This window comes from Schistocerca cancellata, chromosome 1, assembly GCF_023864275.1.
Source record: "Schistocerca cancellata isolate TAMUIC-IGC-003103 chromosome 1, iqSchCanc2.1, whole genome shotgun sequence".
NCBI lineage: Eukaryota > Metazoa > Arthropoda > Insecta > Orthoptera > Acrididae > Schistocerca > Schistocerca cancellata.
This window is the reverse complement of record NC_064626.1, coordinates 265,059,585-265,079,901: the sequence shown is the minus strand read 5'-3', so window position 1 is coordinate 265,079,901 and position 20,317 is coordinate 265,059,585. Positions and strand designations below refer to the sequence as shown.

General features: G+C 38.0%; 1 protein-coding gene across 1 annotated transcript in view; it reads left to right on the top strand.

Annotated features, from left to right (window-relative positions):
• Nucleotides 1–17,432, top strand: part of LOC126170869 (signal recognition particle 14 kDa protein) — a 39,467-nt gene extending 22,035 nt beyond the window's left edge. The window contains exon 4 of the mRNA XM_049920756.1: nucleotides 17,199–17,432. Coding sequence (XP_049776713.1) covers nucleotides 17,199–17,315 — 117 coding nt within the window. The 3' untranslated portion in view covers nucleotides 17,316–17,432. The remainder of the gene's footprint in view (nucleotides 1–17,198) is intronic.
• The last annotated feature ends 2,885 nt before the right edge of the window (nucleotides 17,433–20,317 follow it).

The window sequence follows — 20,317 nt, the reverse complement described above, 5'->3', positions numbered from 1 at the left end:
GAAAGGAAATGACTATTAGTGGTTCAAGATACCCTCTGGCATGCACCACACAGTGGATTGTGGAGTATGTATGCAGATGCAAATGTAAATGTACATAAATACCAGGTAAGTGAGGATCAGCGATTACTGTCAGAAGAAACAATATACAAGAATATGGAATTGGTAATGCATATGATCAGGACCAATGTGTCTCATTCTTTGGACAGAGCAACAGAAAACAGAATGGTTAGAGAATAATAGAAAAACTGTGGGATAGTAAGAACAACATTAAATGGGTTGCAGAAATTGAGGCAGTTGGAAGAGAACTCCATATTACAGTAGATGACCTAGAAAACAAAACAGACAATACCAAAATACAGCAAGAGGGAGTTGGGGATGGGATACCAGAAAGATTGAAGACATATTGAACAGGCACAAGAGCAAAGAAACCTGTGTAATAACACATTATAATAATTCATTGTATAACTATTGTACTATAGATTAACAACTCCTTGTATTAACCATTGTACAATGACCTAGAGTGGTCCATTGAAGGCCATATTGCAAATTTTGGTATCTCAAATTTTGGTATTGCAAATTTTGCTAGCACTTTCTTTATAATCTTGGCAAGTTCTTTGAAATCAAATACTGTAACCCACAGTATCTCTACTGTACGTGAAAACGGCTTTTTTGTGTCGCCATCAGGGTTCATGTAATCCTTTGTCAAAATATCTATTTAATTTTGAATCTTCTCAATGAGAAATGCATCAAAATGGACATTGGTTATGATGGCATTTACATTTGTGGGCAGGTCTTCAGAGTATTTTATATTTTTCTGTTATGGACTACTGACATAAGTCTGTACTTATCCTTGAAATCATGTTGAGCTGACATTTTTGCACTTAAGTACACACGAGATAAGAGAGATGTGAACTGATATCTGTTGCTGCACCTACTCTGCCAGGTATATAACTGGCAGGATCAGGGATGGGTTTAGCAGACTGAATGTGCCAAACATAGACAGAACAGAGATGATGTATCCTTAGTTTCTCCATTACAAGAATGTGGTTATTAATGTAAGCTGTGAACCATGTTATCAAACTATACATGCAGTGTTATGTGAAGCCATTGAGTGATATTGAGGAAAATGTTGCTACCAACAATTAAGCATGTGAACTTATGATGGAGTCTTCAAATTAGCTTTTCTATGTGTGATTATGTATCGTGTATGAAGCTTGAGTATTCATTTTGATAGAAGAAAAGTAAATAATACTCTCTCTCACTCTCTCTCTCTCTCTCTCTCTCTCTCTCTCTCTCTCTCTCTCTCTCACACACACACACACACACACACACACACACAGAGAGAGAGAGAGAGAGAGAGAGAGAGAGAGAGAGAGAGAGAGAGAGAAATATTAAATAAGTTTATTAGTTTTGTACTGCGTAGTAAAAGAATAGTGAATAGTTTTTGGTCTTCTACTTACAGAACCTGCAGTACACACAGATTCTCTTGAACCATGACTTTCTCACAACTATGCTCCCCCTCCATCGCGCGCGCGCGCGCGCCACACACACACACACACACACACACACACACACACACACACACACACAGTCCCTTCCCTCAGTGTTTGTGGAATATTTACGTTAGTAACCAGCATGACAAAATATTTTTAGTGGCGGAAACTGTCGTAATAGTGTCATACATATCAGCAGTGTGTGCTCTTGCATTAACATCAATGAGAAACTATAGCCCTTTCTTGTTAAATCTGTGAAAAAATTGCTTTATATTGTTCACATTCATATCAAAAGTTGTGATTTGATGCAAGAAGATCAGCCCAAAAATTCATCTTGCACACCACACTCTTATTTTCATACTATGCAGATGCTCATAAATGTAGTGGGTGAGAGTTTTCAGAACTTCCAATGTCTGTTGTACAGTTTTAATTTACCCTGATAAATGCAGTAATGCTTCTTCAGGAAAAGGAGCCTTTCAGGATCAACATCTTCCTTTTGCACAGACTGTAGTAGCCAGTTGCATTAGTGAAGTTGAGCACCAGTACTTGAATTATTCAGTTGGTACACCGTTGTTACTTGGTAAGGTTGCACAACTCTGTGAGCAGATGCTACTGACAACATAGTCTGAAGTGACGATCAGTTATTTTCCGAAACTACTCCCAACTTGTCTACTCTACTGCTTATATAGTAGCATCCTTTGGAATGCTCAAATGTTTTTATTTGCTGACACTGTGTTACAGTTTTGTCCTGGTCAGGAAAAAGTGGCAGACTCATCACAATTTGTAGTATTTGTTTTCTTTCTATCTCTGTGTTTGCATCAAGAAAATTATATGTGTAATTTAGTTGCTGAAAGCAATAGACAAGTTTGTGCCAGATGTTGGCATTTTCTCATGCTCAGACATCTCTTATCTACTTGCAGTAGCAACCTGTGAGTGCATTGTTACAGAAGTTGTTAGCCACCTGTTACACTCTGTCTGGTTGTAGAGATGTATTAGCAAGTGAACATTCTGCTTCAATAAATGTAAATACATAGATTATCAAACACCAGTCTTTTTCTTGGTTGCAACCAAAAACTACTGAGTAGTACACACGTTTTGCAATCATAGTGTTGTCATTGGTGGGGACTTTGTAATGATCCAACAATCAATAGGGGTAGTTACAATTTTGTATGTGGTAGTGAGACAAGGCACCCTGTGAAAAACTAGTCATATGCCTTCTCTGAAAAATACTTTAAATAGATAGTTTGTAAGCCCACTTGTGCAGGAAGTGTATTGGATTTTATGGCAACAAAAAGAACTGTCATTTTCGAAGATGTCCATGTTGAAAGTGGTATCAGGCACCATGGGTCAGTTGTAGCAGCAATCATTGCTCAGGTACAAAGGGCAACTAAAGCAGTAAAGTAGACAAAAAGGCAATATGTATTATGTTATTGCTGCAACTCAGCATCTCCACTATATGGTGAGTGCAATTTTCCTTTTCGTAATAGTGTTACATTCCATGCTGGATTTTCCATTGTTTGAAGAACTAATCATTTAGGTCTGGACAGGACCATGGATCCAATGGTGGCTCAATTTTAAACAAGTAATTAACCATACACTTGATGGATACGTAACTAGAAGAACAGTCCAAGTTGGGAGGCACCTCCTGTGTTATGCAGTTGCTGTAAACAAAGTTCAAAAGAAACATTGACCACATCATAACAGGTGTAAAGCAAAACATATGGCTATAGATTGATGTTGAATGAAAGTTGTTTATCTGTGAAGAGGGCAACATTTTAAGCATTCGATGACTATTACAGCTGAATATTATCAAAAAATTTCTCTCAAAATCCAGGAAATTTTGGTCATATGTAAAGGTTTTTAGTGGCATCAAAGTTAGTTTCCAGATACTCATTGATAAGGCAAGAACTGAAACTGTAGGTAGCAAAGGGAATATAGCGCCAATTTAATTTTCACATCACTACAGAGATAAGCAGGAGTTACGTGTCAGCAGCATTGAGGAACACCGGAAATTGCTATAATTGAAAAAAGCTCATGTCCCAATTGATTCTCCATCAGATTCTGTACTGAATATGTGGTTAAATTAGCTCCTCTTTTAACTTCAGTATACCATAGATCCTTCAAACAAAAATTGTGCGCAGTTTCATATAACTACAATATCAATGGGTCATAACTGGGATTAGTGAACACAAGGTCATTGTAGTGAGGCTCAAAACCATATCAACCCAAACCACAAAACAGCAGATAAAAATTCGCCTGATGCCTTTCTAAAAGAGAGTCTCCATTCCTTCCAAGCTAATTATGTAAGCGTAGACCAGATATGGCTCAAATTCAAAGATACAGTATCGACAGCAATAGATAGATTCATACCGCATAAGTTAATAAGAGACGGGACTGATCCACCGTGGTACACAAAACACGTTGGAACACTGTTGCAGAAGCAATGAAAAAGCATGCCAAATTCAGAAGAACGCAAAATCCTCAAGACTGGCTAAGTTTCACAGAAGCTCAAAATTTAGTGCGGACGTCAATGCGAGATGCTTTTAATAGTTTCCACAATGAAATATTGTCTCAAAATATGGTAGAAAACCCAAAGAGATTCTATTCATATGTAAAGTACACCAGTGGCAAAAAAACAGTCAATACAGTAACTGCACGATAGCGATGGAAAGGTTACTGATGATGTTGCCACTAAAGCGAAGTTACTAAATACAGTTTTCTGTAATTACTTCACGAAAGAAGACGAAGTAAATATTCCAGAATTCGAAACCAGAACAGCTGTTAGCATGAGTCACATAAAATTAGATATCTTAGGTGTTGTGAAACAACTCAAATCACTTAAGAAAGGCAAGTCTTCCAGTCCAGATAGCATACCAATCAGGTTCCTTTCAGAGTATGCAGACACAATAGCGCCTTTCTTAGCAATCGTATACTACCGCTCACTTGACAAAAGGTCTGTTCCTAAAGACTGGAAAGTAGCACAGGTCACACCAATATTCAAGAAAGGAAATAGGAGTAACCCATTGAATTACAGACCCATATCACTGACCTCAATTTGCAGTAGGGTTTTGGAGCATGTGCTGTATTCGAACATTATGAATCACCTTGAAGAAAATGACTTATTGATACATAACCAACACGGATTCAGAAAATATCGTTCTTGTGAAAAACAACTAGCTCTTTATTCCCGTAAAGTAATGAGTGCTGTCGACATGGGATCTCGGATCGAATCCTTATTCCTAGATTTCCAGAAGGCTTTTGATACCATTCTTCACAAGTGACTATTAATCAAATTGCGTGCATATTTAGTATTGTCTCAGTTGTGTGACTGGGTTCATTATTTCCTCTCAGAGAGATCACAGTACATAGTGATAGATGGTAAATCGTCGAATGGACCAGAAGTGATATCTGGTGTTCCACAAGGTAGTGTCATAGGCCCTCTGCTGTTCCTGATTTATATAAATGATCTAGGTGATAATCTGAGCAGCCCTCTTAGATTGTTTGCAGATGACACTGTAATTTACCGACTAGTAAAATCATGAGACAATAAATTTCAATTATGAAATTATCTAGAGAGAATTTCTGTATGGTGCGAAAAGTGGCAATTAGCACTAAACAAAGAAAAGTGTGAGGTCATCCACATGAGTACTAAAAAAGAAATCCCATAAATTTTGGGTATACGATAAATCGTCAAATCTAAGGGCTGTCAATTCGACTAAATACCTAGGAAATACAATTACGAGCAATTTAAATTGGAAAGACTACATAGATAATATTGTGGAGAAAACAAAAACTGCACTTTGTTGGCAGAACACTTAGAAGATGTGACAAACCCACTAAAGAGACAGCCTACATTACACTTGTCCGTCCTTTGCTGGAATATTGCTGTGCGGTACGGGATCCTTACCAGGTAGGTTTGACGGAGGACAATGAAAAAGTGCAAAGAAGGGCAGCTCGTTTCGTGTTATTGCGCAATAGGGGTGAGAGTGTCACTGATATGATATGCGGGTTGGGGTGGCAGTCACTGAAACAAAGGCAGTTTTCTTTGCGGTGAGAACTATTTACGAAATTTAAATCACCAGCTTTCTCTTCGGAATGTGTAAATATTTTGTTGACACCCTCTAAGCAGAAATGATCATAATAATAAAATAAGAGAAATCAGAGCTCGAACGGAAAGATTTAGGTGTTCCTTTTTCCCACGCGCCGTTCGAGAGTGGAATGGTAGAGAAGTAGCATAAAAATGGTTTGATGAACCCTCTGCCAGGCACTTAAGTGTGAATTGCAGAGTAACCATGTAGATGTAGGTGGTCAACTCATGCAAATACCAGTGTTAAATGAAAGGATCGCATAAGCCCAGTTACAGGTAAAGCACTTGGCAGACTTCATTTCAGTGGTAGAATACCAGAGAAATGCAGTCAGTGTACAAAAGAGATTTAGCCCTAGATAAAAATAACATTGCCTGGTGGCGAGGGGGGAAATCACCTAGTTGCAAATTTTTGTACAGTGCTAGGAGGGAGTGCTATGAACAATATACTGTGTTTGATTGTGTATTCATTACAAAATTAAACTGCATTAAATTTCATACAAAAACATTCTCTTCATTTATTCTTCAAGATTAATAGTTTTCAAGTTGCAGGGGATAGAAAAATTACAGATTGTTAAAAATATTATTTCAGTTTTATAAAATAAATGTTAATCTTTAAATGAAATGGATTAAAACAAATATTAAATGTTTGTACCACTTCTAAATGCATTAAAGCCATATCAGGGGATAAATTATGTTCTGGAGTTGTAATGGGGTGGAAAGGGGGAGATGTGTGTGGCAGAAGGGAAAGAGGAGGCAGGTTCCCAGATTGTATTCAGGGACTTCCTTCATTCATAGGTCTGCAAACTGAAGAGCAAGAAGGGGATTCCTCATTCTGTCTACCCCACTATCCCACAAGAAGCAACTTCAGAGTGTTTCACAAAGTTATGCCGATACTACCCAGCACCCCTTATGAACCACTGGTGATGCAGCATGCAGACATGCCCAGAGAGTGTTTATTTTCCACAACATACACTATCACTACATGGAATGCAACTACGAGATACTAACAACACTAACACCAGAAACACAAATGGACAGAATCTTACCCGAACCTCTGATCACTATTCCACACAATTAGAGGGGAAATTGATTCTTAGTAATCCTATAGTGCCTCTGTATTGTTCTTCTGGGAAAGGCATTTCCCCAACACCAGCGCTGCTCGCTTTTCAGTTTACAGCTAAATTATACTGCCCCAGCATTTCCTGTTCAATTCTCTTATGTGAATAGAGAAAATAATTTTAGTGATCTTTTCTGTGGAGTGGAGTTATTTACAGTTAATTAAATGAGTGCTTATCTGCAGTTGTTGAGTGAGATATTACGTAATAAAGCTCAGCTGCTGGAGCTGTCAGCTGTGTGCCGCCCTGAGGAGCTTGTACCAACTGTAACATGCTATCAATATCTATTCAACAATGCCAAAATTATTGTCTCCACTGTCTGGAATACTTTTCACCACCTGAGGGGTATGAAATGCATCATTCCAGACTCAGCTCTCCCAACATCTGAAGGGGCTAAAGACTTAAATCGTCCTCCTCTGCAACAGAAATAGGTCACTCAAGTGTTACTGAACTTCAGACATTTCAGCATAAGTCAAACAGTGCATTGCAGCAATTACTGTTTTAAATTTGAATGTTTCATCAAACATATTCACATCCATATTGGAAGATATACTAGTTGCTGAAAGGAAAAGATTTATACAGTCTACCAGTAACAAAATCAATGGTGAGAAATGTGCAGTAACTTTCTGGTTATTCATCAATTCACTACCAAGTGACTACAACACAATTGTATTGCTTTACAATGTGCTACAAACAATAGACAGCTGCAAGGTGCCATATTTACCAATCAAATCCTCTTCCCACCACCACTACACATGTCACTGAGAACATTGTACTTACAAGTTAAACACTTTTCAGTCATTGAGCTCACTTAACAACTGCAAATAACTTCTCATTTAATAGACTGAAAATAACGCCGCTATATAAACAATGGTCCATGAAGTTATTTTGTCTGCATACATAAAAGAACTGAACAGGAAATATAAGAGAGGTATGGTTGTCTGCAAATTCTAAATCTAGCAATGTTCATGTTGAGGTAATTTGCCTTTACCGGAAGAACAGTACACAAGCTGTACAGAATGACTAAGAATAAATTTCACCCGTCGCAGAGTAGAACAGTGTGCAGAGATTTGTGCAGATTCTGTCCACATTTTTTTCTTGCATTAGTGTTATTAATGACTCAGATCAGCAAGCCATGTAGTTTTAATTCAATGTGTAGAAAATATAGACCCCTTTGGGCATACCTGCGCATTGCATTGCCAGTGATTCAGAAGGCACACTATGGAGGGCCGGTATAACTTTGTGAAACACCCTGTAGGTGCTTCTTGTGATGTAGGGGGAATCGCCTGCTCGATCTTTAGTTGCAGATCTGTGTAAGAGGGAAGTACTAGAAGTTGAAAATACCGCTTCAGTTGTATGAGTGCAGAACTCCCTGTTCTCTGCTCATAGGTAGCACACCGCACCTAGTACACATCCACCGCGGTGCTCGGGGGCCACTGCACAGTTGCGACACTTGAGGATGGGCTTATAAGAGCCCAAAACTGGCATGATAATAAAAGAAATTTGAGAGTGAAGTGGTATTTTCAACCTCTGGTATAATGCTTAGTTGCAGATGTTCTTCCAACAGGATTGTTTGTAAAAGAGAAGTGCATGAATATATACAGCAACCTACCTTCCTCCCTTGTGCTTCTGCCCATATGTCCTCCTCCTTGATCCCCCTCCACCATGTTACACTAACAGAACAAAATTTGTTGCTTAATATGCCTCTGATGCACTTATTTATGCTACACACATTTAATATTTGTTTTAATCCCACTTCACTGAAAGATAAATGTTAATTTTATAGCATTAAAACAATATGTTTAATAATCTGAATTTTCCATCTCCTGCAATGCGGAAACGATTAGTCTCCGAGGAAGAGTGAATAAGACCTTTTTTTTAATAGGAAGCTAAATGTGGTTTAATTAGTGTAGAAATGCCGAAAGAGAAAATTGAGTTACTTCTGTAGTAAAATTTAAAATTGTTATAAGGAGCAAAGTTGCTAAATAAAGCTGTGCTCCCCAATTTGATTCAGTACTCTTCTGTAGTTATTCAATCTACCCAAAAAATTGTCAGCGTTCTTCAGTTACAACACATGTCTTGTTTGTACTGTTTATTCCCATGCTTTGATTCCGATTAAGATTACATTCCTAAGTGTATTTCCAAACGAAACATCACAGAACTTCTCAACAAATTCAGTTTTTGTTTCTTCTAGTAGTTTTCCACTTTACTGGTTTCTCCCCCTTGATCTTTATCATCCTCTGCATTGTTACAACTCGTGACAGCCTTAAACATACAATGTGTATAAGTACTATTAGTTAAGAAAACCATTCATCGGTGGATGAAGGTATAAACTGCCTACATTCTATTAAAATAGTCTGGAGGTATCCAGTTATATTGTGTGTGTGTGTGTGTGTGTGTGTGTGTGTGTGTGTGTGTGTGTGTGAGAGAGAGAGAGAGAGAGAGAGAGAGAGAGAGAGAGAGAGAGAGAGAGAGAGAACTGTTCCTCTCTTTGTGATGCACCGTGCATTTGTTCTAGTGTTTCCTGTTAAAGTTGATTGAGCACATGTAATACATTCCTACTCAGTAAACAAAACTTTGATGAATGATGCTCTTCTTCAATGAATTTCATGTGATTTTTCCATTAATCATGTGTAGTAAGAGTCATGGGCGGAACAGTAATCAAGACTGACTGAGAGATATTTTTCTGAATGATGTCCCTCATTGGTGAACTATATTTGGAATCATTCTCCCTATGAAGATCAACTTAGGCTCTACTTTCTTGACAGTTATGCTGCCTAAATACATTATTTTTGTGAGTTACTAAAGATTTGTTTCATGTATTGTAGTTCTACAAAGCTGATCATCTTGCCCTTTCATGTGTATTATGCAATACTCAGCTGTATCAGTATATTTCATTAGAGAGACAATTGATTTCAGTCTACTATCAGACCATTATTGGGTCCAGAGACATCCGTGCTATGGACCCAATGATTGTCTGATACTAGACCGAAATTCGTACTCTCTAATAAAATGTACTGCTAAATCTGTATAACACCATCTTCATAAAATATTTGTTTATATAATTTAAATATTGTATCACTGGATATACTGCCAATTGCGTGAAAGTGTTCCTCCATTGCAAGACAATTTCCCACTGATTGCAGTTATTTGTGAATTAAAACATCATCTATGAGCAGCCTGATGAAGATGTTGGCAGTATCTTCAAAGTTATTTATAAATACCATAAATGGTAAAAATATTTTGGCACTATCTCTCCCTTGTGAACAGTGTATAAAATTTGTATTTTCCCTGCTATTCGCAAGCATTCAAACAGGAAGGCACAGACTTTGGCAGATGTTGGCTATCACTGCCTGCAAATCTGATACACTAATTATCTGCAGCTACATTGCTACAGGAACTATAAGTCACAAGTTGTTTATTTGAAAATATTGCACTCAAACTGTGAATGTGATGCTTTCTCTAGTGTGACACTATGAACAGGAAGGGCATTCTCAGATTGCTTTATTTGGTGGCCATTTTTCGATTGAATCTTTTAGGATAATGTCTCATTAACTACATGTTATATCTATTCTAATTCAAAATGTTTGGTTATTTTGATTTACTAACATTAATGACCAATTTTGTCTGCACTGCTGATAATGAGATGATGAAATATGCAAGTTTTGCCAGATGTTGTCTGCTTTGGACAATCATCTCTTACCTGCTTGCAATAGTAATCTGTGAGATCAGTGCTTCAGAAATTTTGTCATCAGCTTTACTTCTGCAAGTGTTATTCTCACACAGTCATTACACATTGAGTGTAATGATGTATTACCAGTACATAAAGGAGATCAGTGATTATAATCTGTCTAACTAATCACTACTGCCCCAACACTGAAGAAAGTAACTGTGTGGGGCATAGTGCACTTGTGATTTTTTTCATTTTTATTTATTTATATATTTTGGAGGGGATGGGGTAAGTTCAGGGGAAGAAATAATGTTTTGAGAGCAGATGGCAGTCTTGGTGTGCTATTGTTTTGGTAAGGCACACAAGAATTACTATTCACTACTTACTGAAAAGCCTATGACTGTATATAGTGTTCAGTTGGAAGGTTAGGTGTTACATTACAAATTGGTGTTGACGACGTACAAGCAGGTACTCATACTATAGCTCAGGTGTATTTTGTCGTGGGATGTGAATTTTCATCGACTGAATCTTCCCAGAATGCTGTCGTAATGTTTGTTATACATGCTTTTCAGATTGACAGTTGTTTTCATTTACAAACGCAAGTGTTAGGTTTTTTTTTTTTTTCCCCCCATCATGCTGAGTTCCAGAGTTTTCAAAGTTTGTAGACTGTGTTTTCTTTGTACCTTGCCTTTTTTTTATCAACTGAAATTTAATTTTGGATATTGGAAAAAATATGCAAGCTTTGCCAGAGTTTGGCTGTTGTGGCCAAACATCTCTTACCTGCTTGCAATAAAAATCTGAGAGTGCATTTTTACAGGAGATTAGTTATTTGCTTTACTTTGAGAATGTTATTCTCAAACAGCCAATATTTCATTACATGTAATGTGAATATTGTGAGCTAAGAACTTTTATTCATTTTTTATATTCATTAGCCTTAATGGCATTGAAATTTATACAGAACAAAATACCTTCAACCTTGACAGGTTGACTTTGTAACACAGGTTTTTCATCACAGAGACAGAAAACAGTCTTGGAGGAAACTTCTGGGTTGCAATAAGGTCCCTGCATGTTGGAAACAGCAATACTCCAGAATAGGGCGTACAAGTGTGGTGTAAGCAGTCTGTTTAGTAGACTTGTTGCACCTTCTAAGTGTAGTGCCAATGAATGGCAGTCTTGGGTTTGCTCTACCCACAATATTATCTATGTGATCATTCCAGTTTAGGTTATTTGTAATTGTAACCCCTAAGTATTTAGCTGAATTTACGGCCTTCAGATTTGTGTGACTTACCGCGTAATCTAAATTCAGCTGAATTGTTTCAGTACTCATGTGAATAACTTCACACTTTTCTTTATTCAGGGTGAATTGCCGCTTTTCGCACCTTACAGATATCTTATCTAAATCATTTTTCAAGTTGTTTTGATCATCTGATGACTTTACAAGATGATAAATGACACCATCATCTGCAAACAATTTAAGACGACTACTCAGATTGTCTCCTGCGTTGTTAATATAGATCGGGAACAATAGAGGGCCTATAACACTTCCTTTGGGAACGCTGGATATTACTTCTGTTTTACTCGATGACTTTCCGTCTATTACTGCAAACTGTGACCTTTCTGACAAGAAATCACGAATCCAGGCGATATTCCGTAGGCACACAGTTTGGTTAGAAGACACTTCTGAGGAACCGTGTCGAAAGCCTTCTGGAAATCTAAAAATATGGAATCAATTTGACATCCCCTGTCGATAGCACTTATTACTTCATGAGTATAAAGAGCTAGTTGTGTTTCACAAGAACGATATTTTCTGAATCCGTGCTGACTATGAGTCAATAAATAATTTTCTTCGAGGTACTTCATAATGTTCGAATACAGTATATGTTCCAAAACCCTACTGCAAATCGACATTAGGGATATAGGCCTGTAATTCAGTGGATTACTCCTACTTCCCTTTTTGGGTGTTGGTGTGACTTGAGCAATTTTCCAGTCTTTAAGTACGGATCTTTCTGAGAGCGAGTGGTTGTATATAATTGCTAAATATGGAGCTATTTTATCAGCATACTCAAAAAGAGGAACCTGACTGGTATGCAATCTGGACTGGAGGCCTTGCGTTTATTAAGTGATTTAAGCTGCTTCGTTACTCCAAGGATATCTACTTATATGTTTCTCATCTTGGCAGTTGTTCTTGATTGGAATTCAGGAATATTTACTTAGTCTTCTTTGGTGAAGGAGTTTCTGAAAACCGTGTTTAATAACTATGTTTTTGTGGCACTGTCATCAGTGACTTCACTGTTATCGCGCAGTGAAGGTATTGATTGTGTCTTGCCACTGGTGTGCTTTATGTATGATCGGAGTCTCTTTGGGTTTTCTGCCAGATTTTGAGACAGAATTTCGTTGTGGAGATTATTAAAAGCATCTTGCATTGAAGTACGTGCTATATTTCAAACATCTGTAAAACTTTGACAGTCTTGGGGATTTTGCGTTCTTTTAAATTTTGCACGATTTTTTTGTTGCTTCTGCAACAACGATCTGACCCATTTTGTGTACCATGGGGGATCGGTACCATCACTTATTAATATATGCGGTATATATATATATATAATCAATTGCTGTTGATACTATCTCTTTGAAAACATTCCACAACTTTTCTACACTTACATGATCAGATCGGAAGGAGTGAAGACTGTCTCTTAAAAAGGTGTTAAGAGCATTTTTATCAGCTTTTTTAAAGAGATATACTTTGTGTTTCTTTTTGATGGTTGCAGGTGTTAAGATATTCAGCCTAGCAGCAATTGCCTAGTGGTCACTAATCCCTGTATTTGTCACAATACTCGCTATTTTTCCAGGATTATTTGTTGCTAAAAGGCTAAGTATGCTTTCACAACCATTTACACTTTGAGTGGGCTTATGAACTAATTTTCAAAATAATTTTCTGAGAAAGCATTCAGTACAATTTCAGATGACGTTTTATGCCTGCCGCCGGCTTTAAACGTATAATTTTTCCACCATATTGAGGGTAGATTGAAGTCACCACTGACTATATTTGTATCAGCAGGGTACTTATTTGAAATGAGACTCAAGTTTTCTTTGAACTGTTCAGCAACTATATCTTGTGAGTCGGGGGGGGGGGGGGGGGGGGGGGGGGGTCGGTAAAACGCTTCTATTAATAGTTTAGTCTGATAGTACGGGTAGAGTTTATACCTGACAATTTCACACAAACTATCTACTTCAATTTCGCTACAAGGCAAACTATCTGTGACAGCAATAAATACTCCACCACCAACTGTATTTAATCTATCCTTTCTGAACACTGTTAGATCGTTTGGAAAAATTTCGGCTGAACTTATTTCCGGCTTTAGCCAGCTCTCTGTACCTACAACTATTTGAGCTTCAGTGCTTTCTCTTAGGACTTGGAGCTCTGGTTCTTTCCCAACACAGCTACGACAATTTACAACTACAATACCAATCGTTTCTACAACTACCTTATTGTGTTTTACCTGATCACCTTTAGACGGACACCCCTTCTGTGGTTCACTGGGACATTCTAACCTAAAAAACTGCCTGCTACCCATGTAGCCGCCTCCGATGTGTAGTGGAATCCTGACCTATTAAGCAGAACCCGGAAACCCACCACCTGATGGCGCAGGTCAAGGAATCTGCAGCCTACACGGTCACAGAACTGCCTGAGCCTCTGATTCAGACCCTCCACTCGGCTCTGCACCAAAGGACCACAGTTGGCTCTATCGCCTATGCTGCAGATGGTGAGCTCTGCCTTAATCTGGGAAGCAAGACTGGCAGTCTTTACCATTTCTGCTAGCTGCCCGAAACAAGACACAATCTGCTTCGATCAAAAGGGATACACCTCATTGGTACCGCCGTGAGCCACCATCTGCAGTTGGCTGCACCCTGTACTCTTCATGGCATCCAGAAGCACCCTTTCCACATCTGGAATGACTCCCCCCCGGAATGCACACGGAGTGCACACTGGCTTCCTTCCCTTCCTTGGCAGCCATGTTCCTAAGGGGCCCCATTACGCGCCTAATGTTGGAGCTTCCAACTGCCAGCAACCCCCCCCTCTCTCTGTGAATGCCCAGACCTTGCGGGCCGAGAAGCATCCTCTGGAACAGGGTGGATGATTGCATCTGGCTCAGAGACATCGTCAGCCACAGATAACGCCTGAAACCTGTTCGTCAAACGAACTGTGGAGGCCCTACGATCGGCCCCTCGGAAAGTTTTTTGCTGTCTGCCAGACTTTGGAATGATCTCCCACTTGACCACAGATGAGGGGTCATCCTCAGTGCAGGCAGCACCCGGGGTTGATCACAGCAGTGGACCGATCGGGGGACACATGGGATGTGCACGATGTCCCTTGCATCCCCGCACTCGATCCCCCACAGCAACACCCTTTGGCAGCAGCCTCAAGCTGTATGACAGAAGCCAACACAGTCTGGAGCTGTGAGTGAAGGGTCGCCAACTCAGCTCGCATTTGTACACAAAAATCACAGTTCCTATCCTTTACTGCTGTCGCTCCTGTTTTAAGCTTGTAAAAATATGCAACAAACGAATGGTGTACTCGCCTTATTAGTAGCAGGAACTAGCGGTGCGCTCTCGCTGATGGTCTAACATATATGTGCGGCACCTCCATATGCAAATATTTTTATGAGCCATCTAGAAGAAACCTTTCCTGAACATCAATACCTTAAACTGCTTGTCTGATTCAGATTCTTTAATGACATCATCATGATGTGGCATATGGCCTCCACTCTTTTCTCTGGGCCCACAATACCTATTCCCAAATCTATCACATAGTCCTTCTGATGTTGAGCTGCCTTCGTGGGAACTGATCTCAATTTCTGTGGCTCTCCATAAAATCTTCTCATAATACAAATGCGCCAACAATCAAACAGTACCTGAGCTTTGACAGCTATCAACTGTTTCTTGTCAGAAAATCCCTTCTCTGCAGCTTTGGTAACTGTGGATGATATCTGCTGTAGCAAGCAGGTTAAGTTTACTAGAGCCAGATAATGTTTCCTCAATTTGGTCTACATGGCTGTTCTACCATAAATCCCTTGTTGATGTCCGTGAGTATTTTATATTTGTTGCATTTCAGTGATTGATTGAGAAAGGTTTATTAAAGTAAGATTAGATGTTTTTACCTTTTTGTTACTGTTGTTTATATTCATAGTCGTTCGGTGTGTGTTCTATGTAGGTCTCATTTTGTAACTGTTTTCTTTGTACAAATGCATGTGTGTGAAAAACTGGAAAGCTGTGAGCGTTATCTGTCAAATAATTCCTGTGTACAAGTGATTAGCATAGTTCTGTGACTTGTTACCCGGGATAGGCTTCTTTAAGTTTTGTTTCTGACAATGAGGTCCTTGCATTTAGAACAAAATGCTGGGTTCTGTCAACATGAAGAGTTCTTTGGACCAGTTGCATACCTGATATATTTTGTTAACATGTAGATTTGTGTTGGAGTTAGCAGTATAAAACTGAACTGAAGGCTTTCCAAAAATGGGTAAAGACAAATCAACGTATACTCCAGCCTACTGGACTGAATGAATGAAAAGAGTGAACTGTTTTTTTGGATTGTAGAATGTGTTGATTTCTATAATGTAGTCATTCAGTCTTCAAGAGAAGCATTGTTGCAAGTGTTATATATGTTTCAGTACTTTGCAAAATATTAATGAGAGTAATGTAATCTTTTTGGTGCTGTATCTGTGTTGAAAATTTTCTGAAAAACTGAAATGTCAGACACTTTTTATGGGCAAAGGGATTTAATGATTCTCATACTTTGCTTCATTGGAAAGAGGAAAAAGGTCATTACTAGAATTGACTGAAAGAAATCAAATTCTATGACTAAAAATCTTATCTACTTACTACATAAAGAAGGTGTTGAGTTTCAGACAAGAACAGTGAAAAGACTGCTAAACATTGATGGTTACACACACACACACACACACACACACACACACACACACAGCTTGCACATACATAGCTGCTGTCTCCGGCCACTAGAGACCAGTACTCTCTCTCTCTCTCTCTCTCTCTCTCTCTCTCTCTCTCTCTCTCTCTCTCTGTGTGTGTGTGTGTCTGTCGTGTGTGTGTGTGTGTGTGTGTGTGTGTGTGTGTGTGTGTGTTTATTTATTTCAGAAGTGGGATTTTTTTTGTCTGAAAGCTTAAATGTGTGGCACTATGTTCATTGTGCCCCTCTGCATCTCAGTGCCTCCTGAATGTGATGAGTAGCAATCTATCATTTTCATATGTTATTATTACATCCAGCGATTTTCATTGTTTAAATACTGTATTGGCAATTTTACCACTTGCACTTGGATCAAATTATTTGTGAATTACAACCTGACATTACAGCTTCAGTTTCAGTGAAACTGGAACTGCTCAGTGGTAAATCAAAATCAGGATGCAATTCTTCACATAAGTGTTCCACTTTAAACAAGGTCTGACCATAACTGATTATTTGTGAGATGTTTTGCTGCTGCTGTATTCGCATATTGAATTGATGTAGCAACATTATGTCATGGCTGCAAATTGAATATTCCCACCTGAAAATGACTATCGCCTTGGTATAACATTATGCATGAATAATACTGATACAACTTACGCATAGAACATTGTATACCTGGATTTATTCTAGATTTCTATACCTTGTTCCAGACATAAATTTATTTTAAATATTAATAGCTGATATTTCAGAAAAAGCTGTTAATTTTTTGCTTAGTCTTGGAGTTAGAAAATTGAAAACATAATCTATTGCATGTATGAGGAAAGAGGCGTTCCATATTATTCACGTATATTTGATTGCATATTTCTATTTTCAGATTCATCCTAAGGATGTCAACAAGTTTCAGCAAGCCTATTGCAACCTGTTGAGGGGAAATTTGGATGGACTGAAGAAACTTAAGAAAACGAAAACTAAAGCAAAAGCCACTCAATAATGTTGATGTATTTGTATATAACTGAAATATTGTGTTACTTAAGAGTCTAATTTATGTTTTCTATGAGATGTTCCTGACGTGTTAGTCTCTGAATGAAAAAGAAATTTTTTGTGGAAATGGTTTTCTACATTTTATTTAAGAGAATGGGTACTTGACTATAATATGTTGTTAGTACATTGCCTTAGCAGTGAGTAAAATCCACTTCCTTGAATGTATCTTGTTGGAACATGACTTTATTCTAGAGAAAAGTATAAAATATAACAGCACAGAAAGAGATCATTAAAATGGATCAGACAATTGATATGTACAACTTATCTGGGCCTATAGTTTGAAGTTTGTAATTGCTATGGCAAAACAGGGACAAACAGTTAGTGATTGTAGTTCAATGGTCTTCTATCTTATTACTGAGTAAAAATGTGATTCTGTTTATTTCAGTTACATTGATAGTGTTGTATGCTAGCTAGTTTGACAAGGGGTTGTTACTTTGTTGGCTGTTATATAAATATGATGTGAGGAACACCACAAAGATGTACAAATGCCTGAATGTCTACAGTTGATGTTACAAGTGTCATTAGTACCATAATTTTAAATCCAGGAAGGAAAAGAGATGTTGGATCTACAATTGACAGTTCATAAATAATGCACAGGTTGGAATTACTGTATATTGTTTGATGCAACAGTAATGGAAAATTTTGTCAGATGTAGTTGGAGTTGAGGAAGAAGATCATGTTTCTCTTTTTTTCTGTATACTCTAACTTAAAATTGTTGAGAGCTAATGGGCCTTGCAGGAGTCTTGGTACTGCGAGGTCATACATCGAGATTGCAACTTTACTTGGCAAAAACCCTACAGAAAATCACAGTGCATGAAGGGGGGATGTAGGAGAAAATGGACTTGTTTGCATAATCTAACACAGTTTTTGATGTTTGAAAGATAATAGAACCAAATTTTGCATGTGAGGTAATTATGTAATGGGCTACAGTCTGGATTTTACAAATTTTTTTCTCAAATAATTTGATCATGGTATTGTTGGAAATTTTCACAACATTTGCTATCACACAAGCAACATTTTCACAAAAGTGACATTACTTACAACTTTCATATTGTGGTAGGTAATTCTTAGTAACCAGATAGCAAACATGTGGAACAGTTTCATATCAGTTTTAGAGCTCTTACAATTTATTTTAAAAAATTATGCATATGAAACAAATCAATTTCAATTTCACAGAAAAGTAACTAATTTTGACAGAAATACACATAGAACAATTTTGTACCACAGGAAGTTGTCATACTATGAACAAGTCTGCAGAAAATTTCACTTTTCTATCTCCAGTTGTTCAGGGGAAAATGTTCCTTATGCACTGAAAAATGAAGTTCCTGAAAATGTACAGAAAAGATTTTATAAGGATTTAGACCATTAACTAGTACCTTAGTGATGACCATAATCATACATTTGGTCTTCGTGCTCTCCATGTATGTGTTTACTTTTTATCTGATGTTTCTGGCATGTCCTTATGGGTATATCCTTCACAGACAGTTCAGAACGTGCAACACACTCACAGTATCTCGTCTTCTTCGATAGCTTCTCGGTGGAGCAACCTGCAACAAATCTTAGTCCAGTAAGGGTCTTTATTCTTCCAATGTTACCATCATTAAACACCAGACATGAATCGTATGTGGCAATTTTAACAAGAGTAGATGAGCTAAATGTTGTTTTTGGGCATTTCTTCCAAATGAGACTGTTGAAGCTCTCAGTTGGGTTTTATGTTCCGCCATGGGTACAATTCTTTAACAAATCTGAATGAGCTAGAAACTGGAATTTTGGCTTTATGGTGTTTAAGAGTGCTTCAGGAAGACTATGTTTATGTTAATCGGTTTTGTTTTCGGCTTTTTGCCTGCTTATATTTGCACCAGGATATATCGCAGAGTTCATGTACTTCATCAGTTGACAACTTGTGAAAAAATGAATGTTGCCTACGCTGCCTTCTGCATTGCCTTCAAATCTCTAGTGTTTTGGCTTATTGCTTTGCCATAATATGTTTGCAAATTGTGGATCCCTTTGTCAGTCAGGCATTGTGGCCCACCCAGTGGCTTTCCATCTTTGAGTTTTATACTTTTTTGTTCTCGTTTCAGTTTCAGAAGTCTATCTCTCATCCTCTTCTGAATGTGCCCCACACACTCAAGCTTTTCAATGTTGCATCCATTTCCATATGGCTTGCTTTCTACAACAGATTTGAAAGCACTAGAATCTCCGTCACCAAGATATTTCACATATCTAACACCATGCCTCATTTCGCTCCAATGAAATATTAATTCTTACTGGCTCCATGCCACCAGTGGAACCATCATAATTGTTGCTGCAAATTATTTTGGGGTTTATTTGCCATTGTCTCTCTTCTTCATTATTGCCTAATGTCTTCCACTGTGCACAAATAGCGCAATATTTGGACATCACTTGCAAATCCAAAACTTTTCCTGTGTCAACACTTATAACTGATGAAAGACCGTGTAGGGAGGTGTGGTCCCTTTTCATCCATGTGCTATCACATGAAACACACAGTTCTGTAAAAGGGTCATTTACTTCTGTCTGAATATCTTTTTTAAAATAAAACTGCCTCTCTCACTGGTGCTGTTTCCAAGGCGTTCAGATGATGATTGTTTAGCGTTGAGTACAAGGCAGACAGAGATGTCATATTCATTATTGCACAAAGCAAATTGCTACCTTCCCTTCCAACACCAACACATCTCATCCCATAGCAGAATCTCTTGTTGGCTTCATACACCCAATTCTTAGCAGTTGATATTTTCAATTGAATGTCAGTGTGACAGCTGTCACAAAACAAGTGCATATTACACATCTGTCATTGCTGTCACATAATCTTAAAGATTTATTGCTATGGTTACCACATGCACACGAATTTCTAATACTAGAACACACAGTTGCTACATCAATTATCCTAAAACAACTATTCACATTGTCTTTAGTAGACTGAAACTCTACACC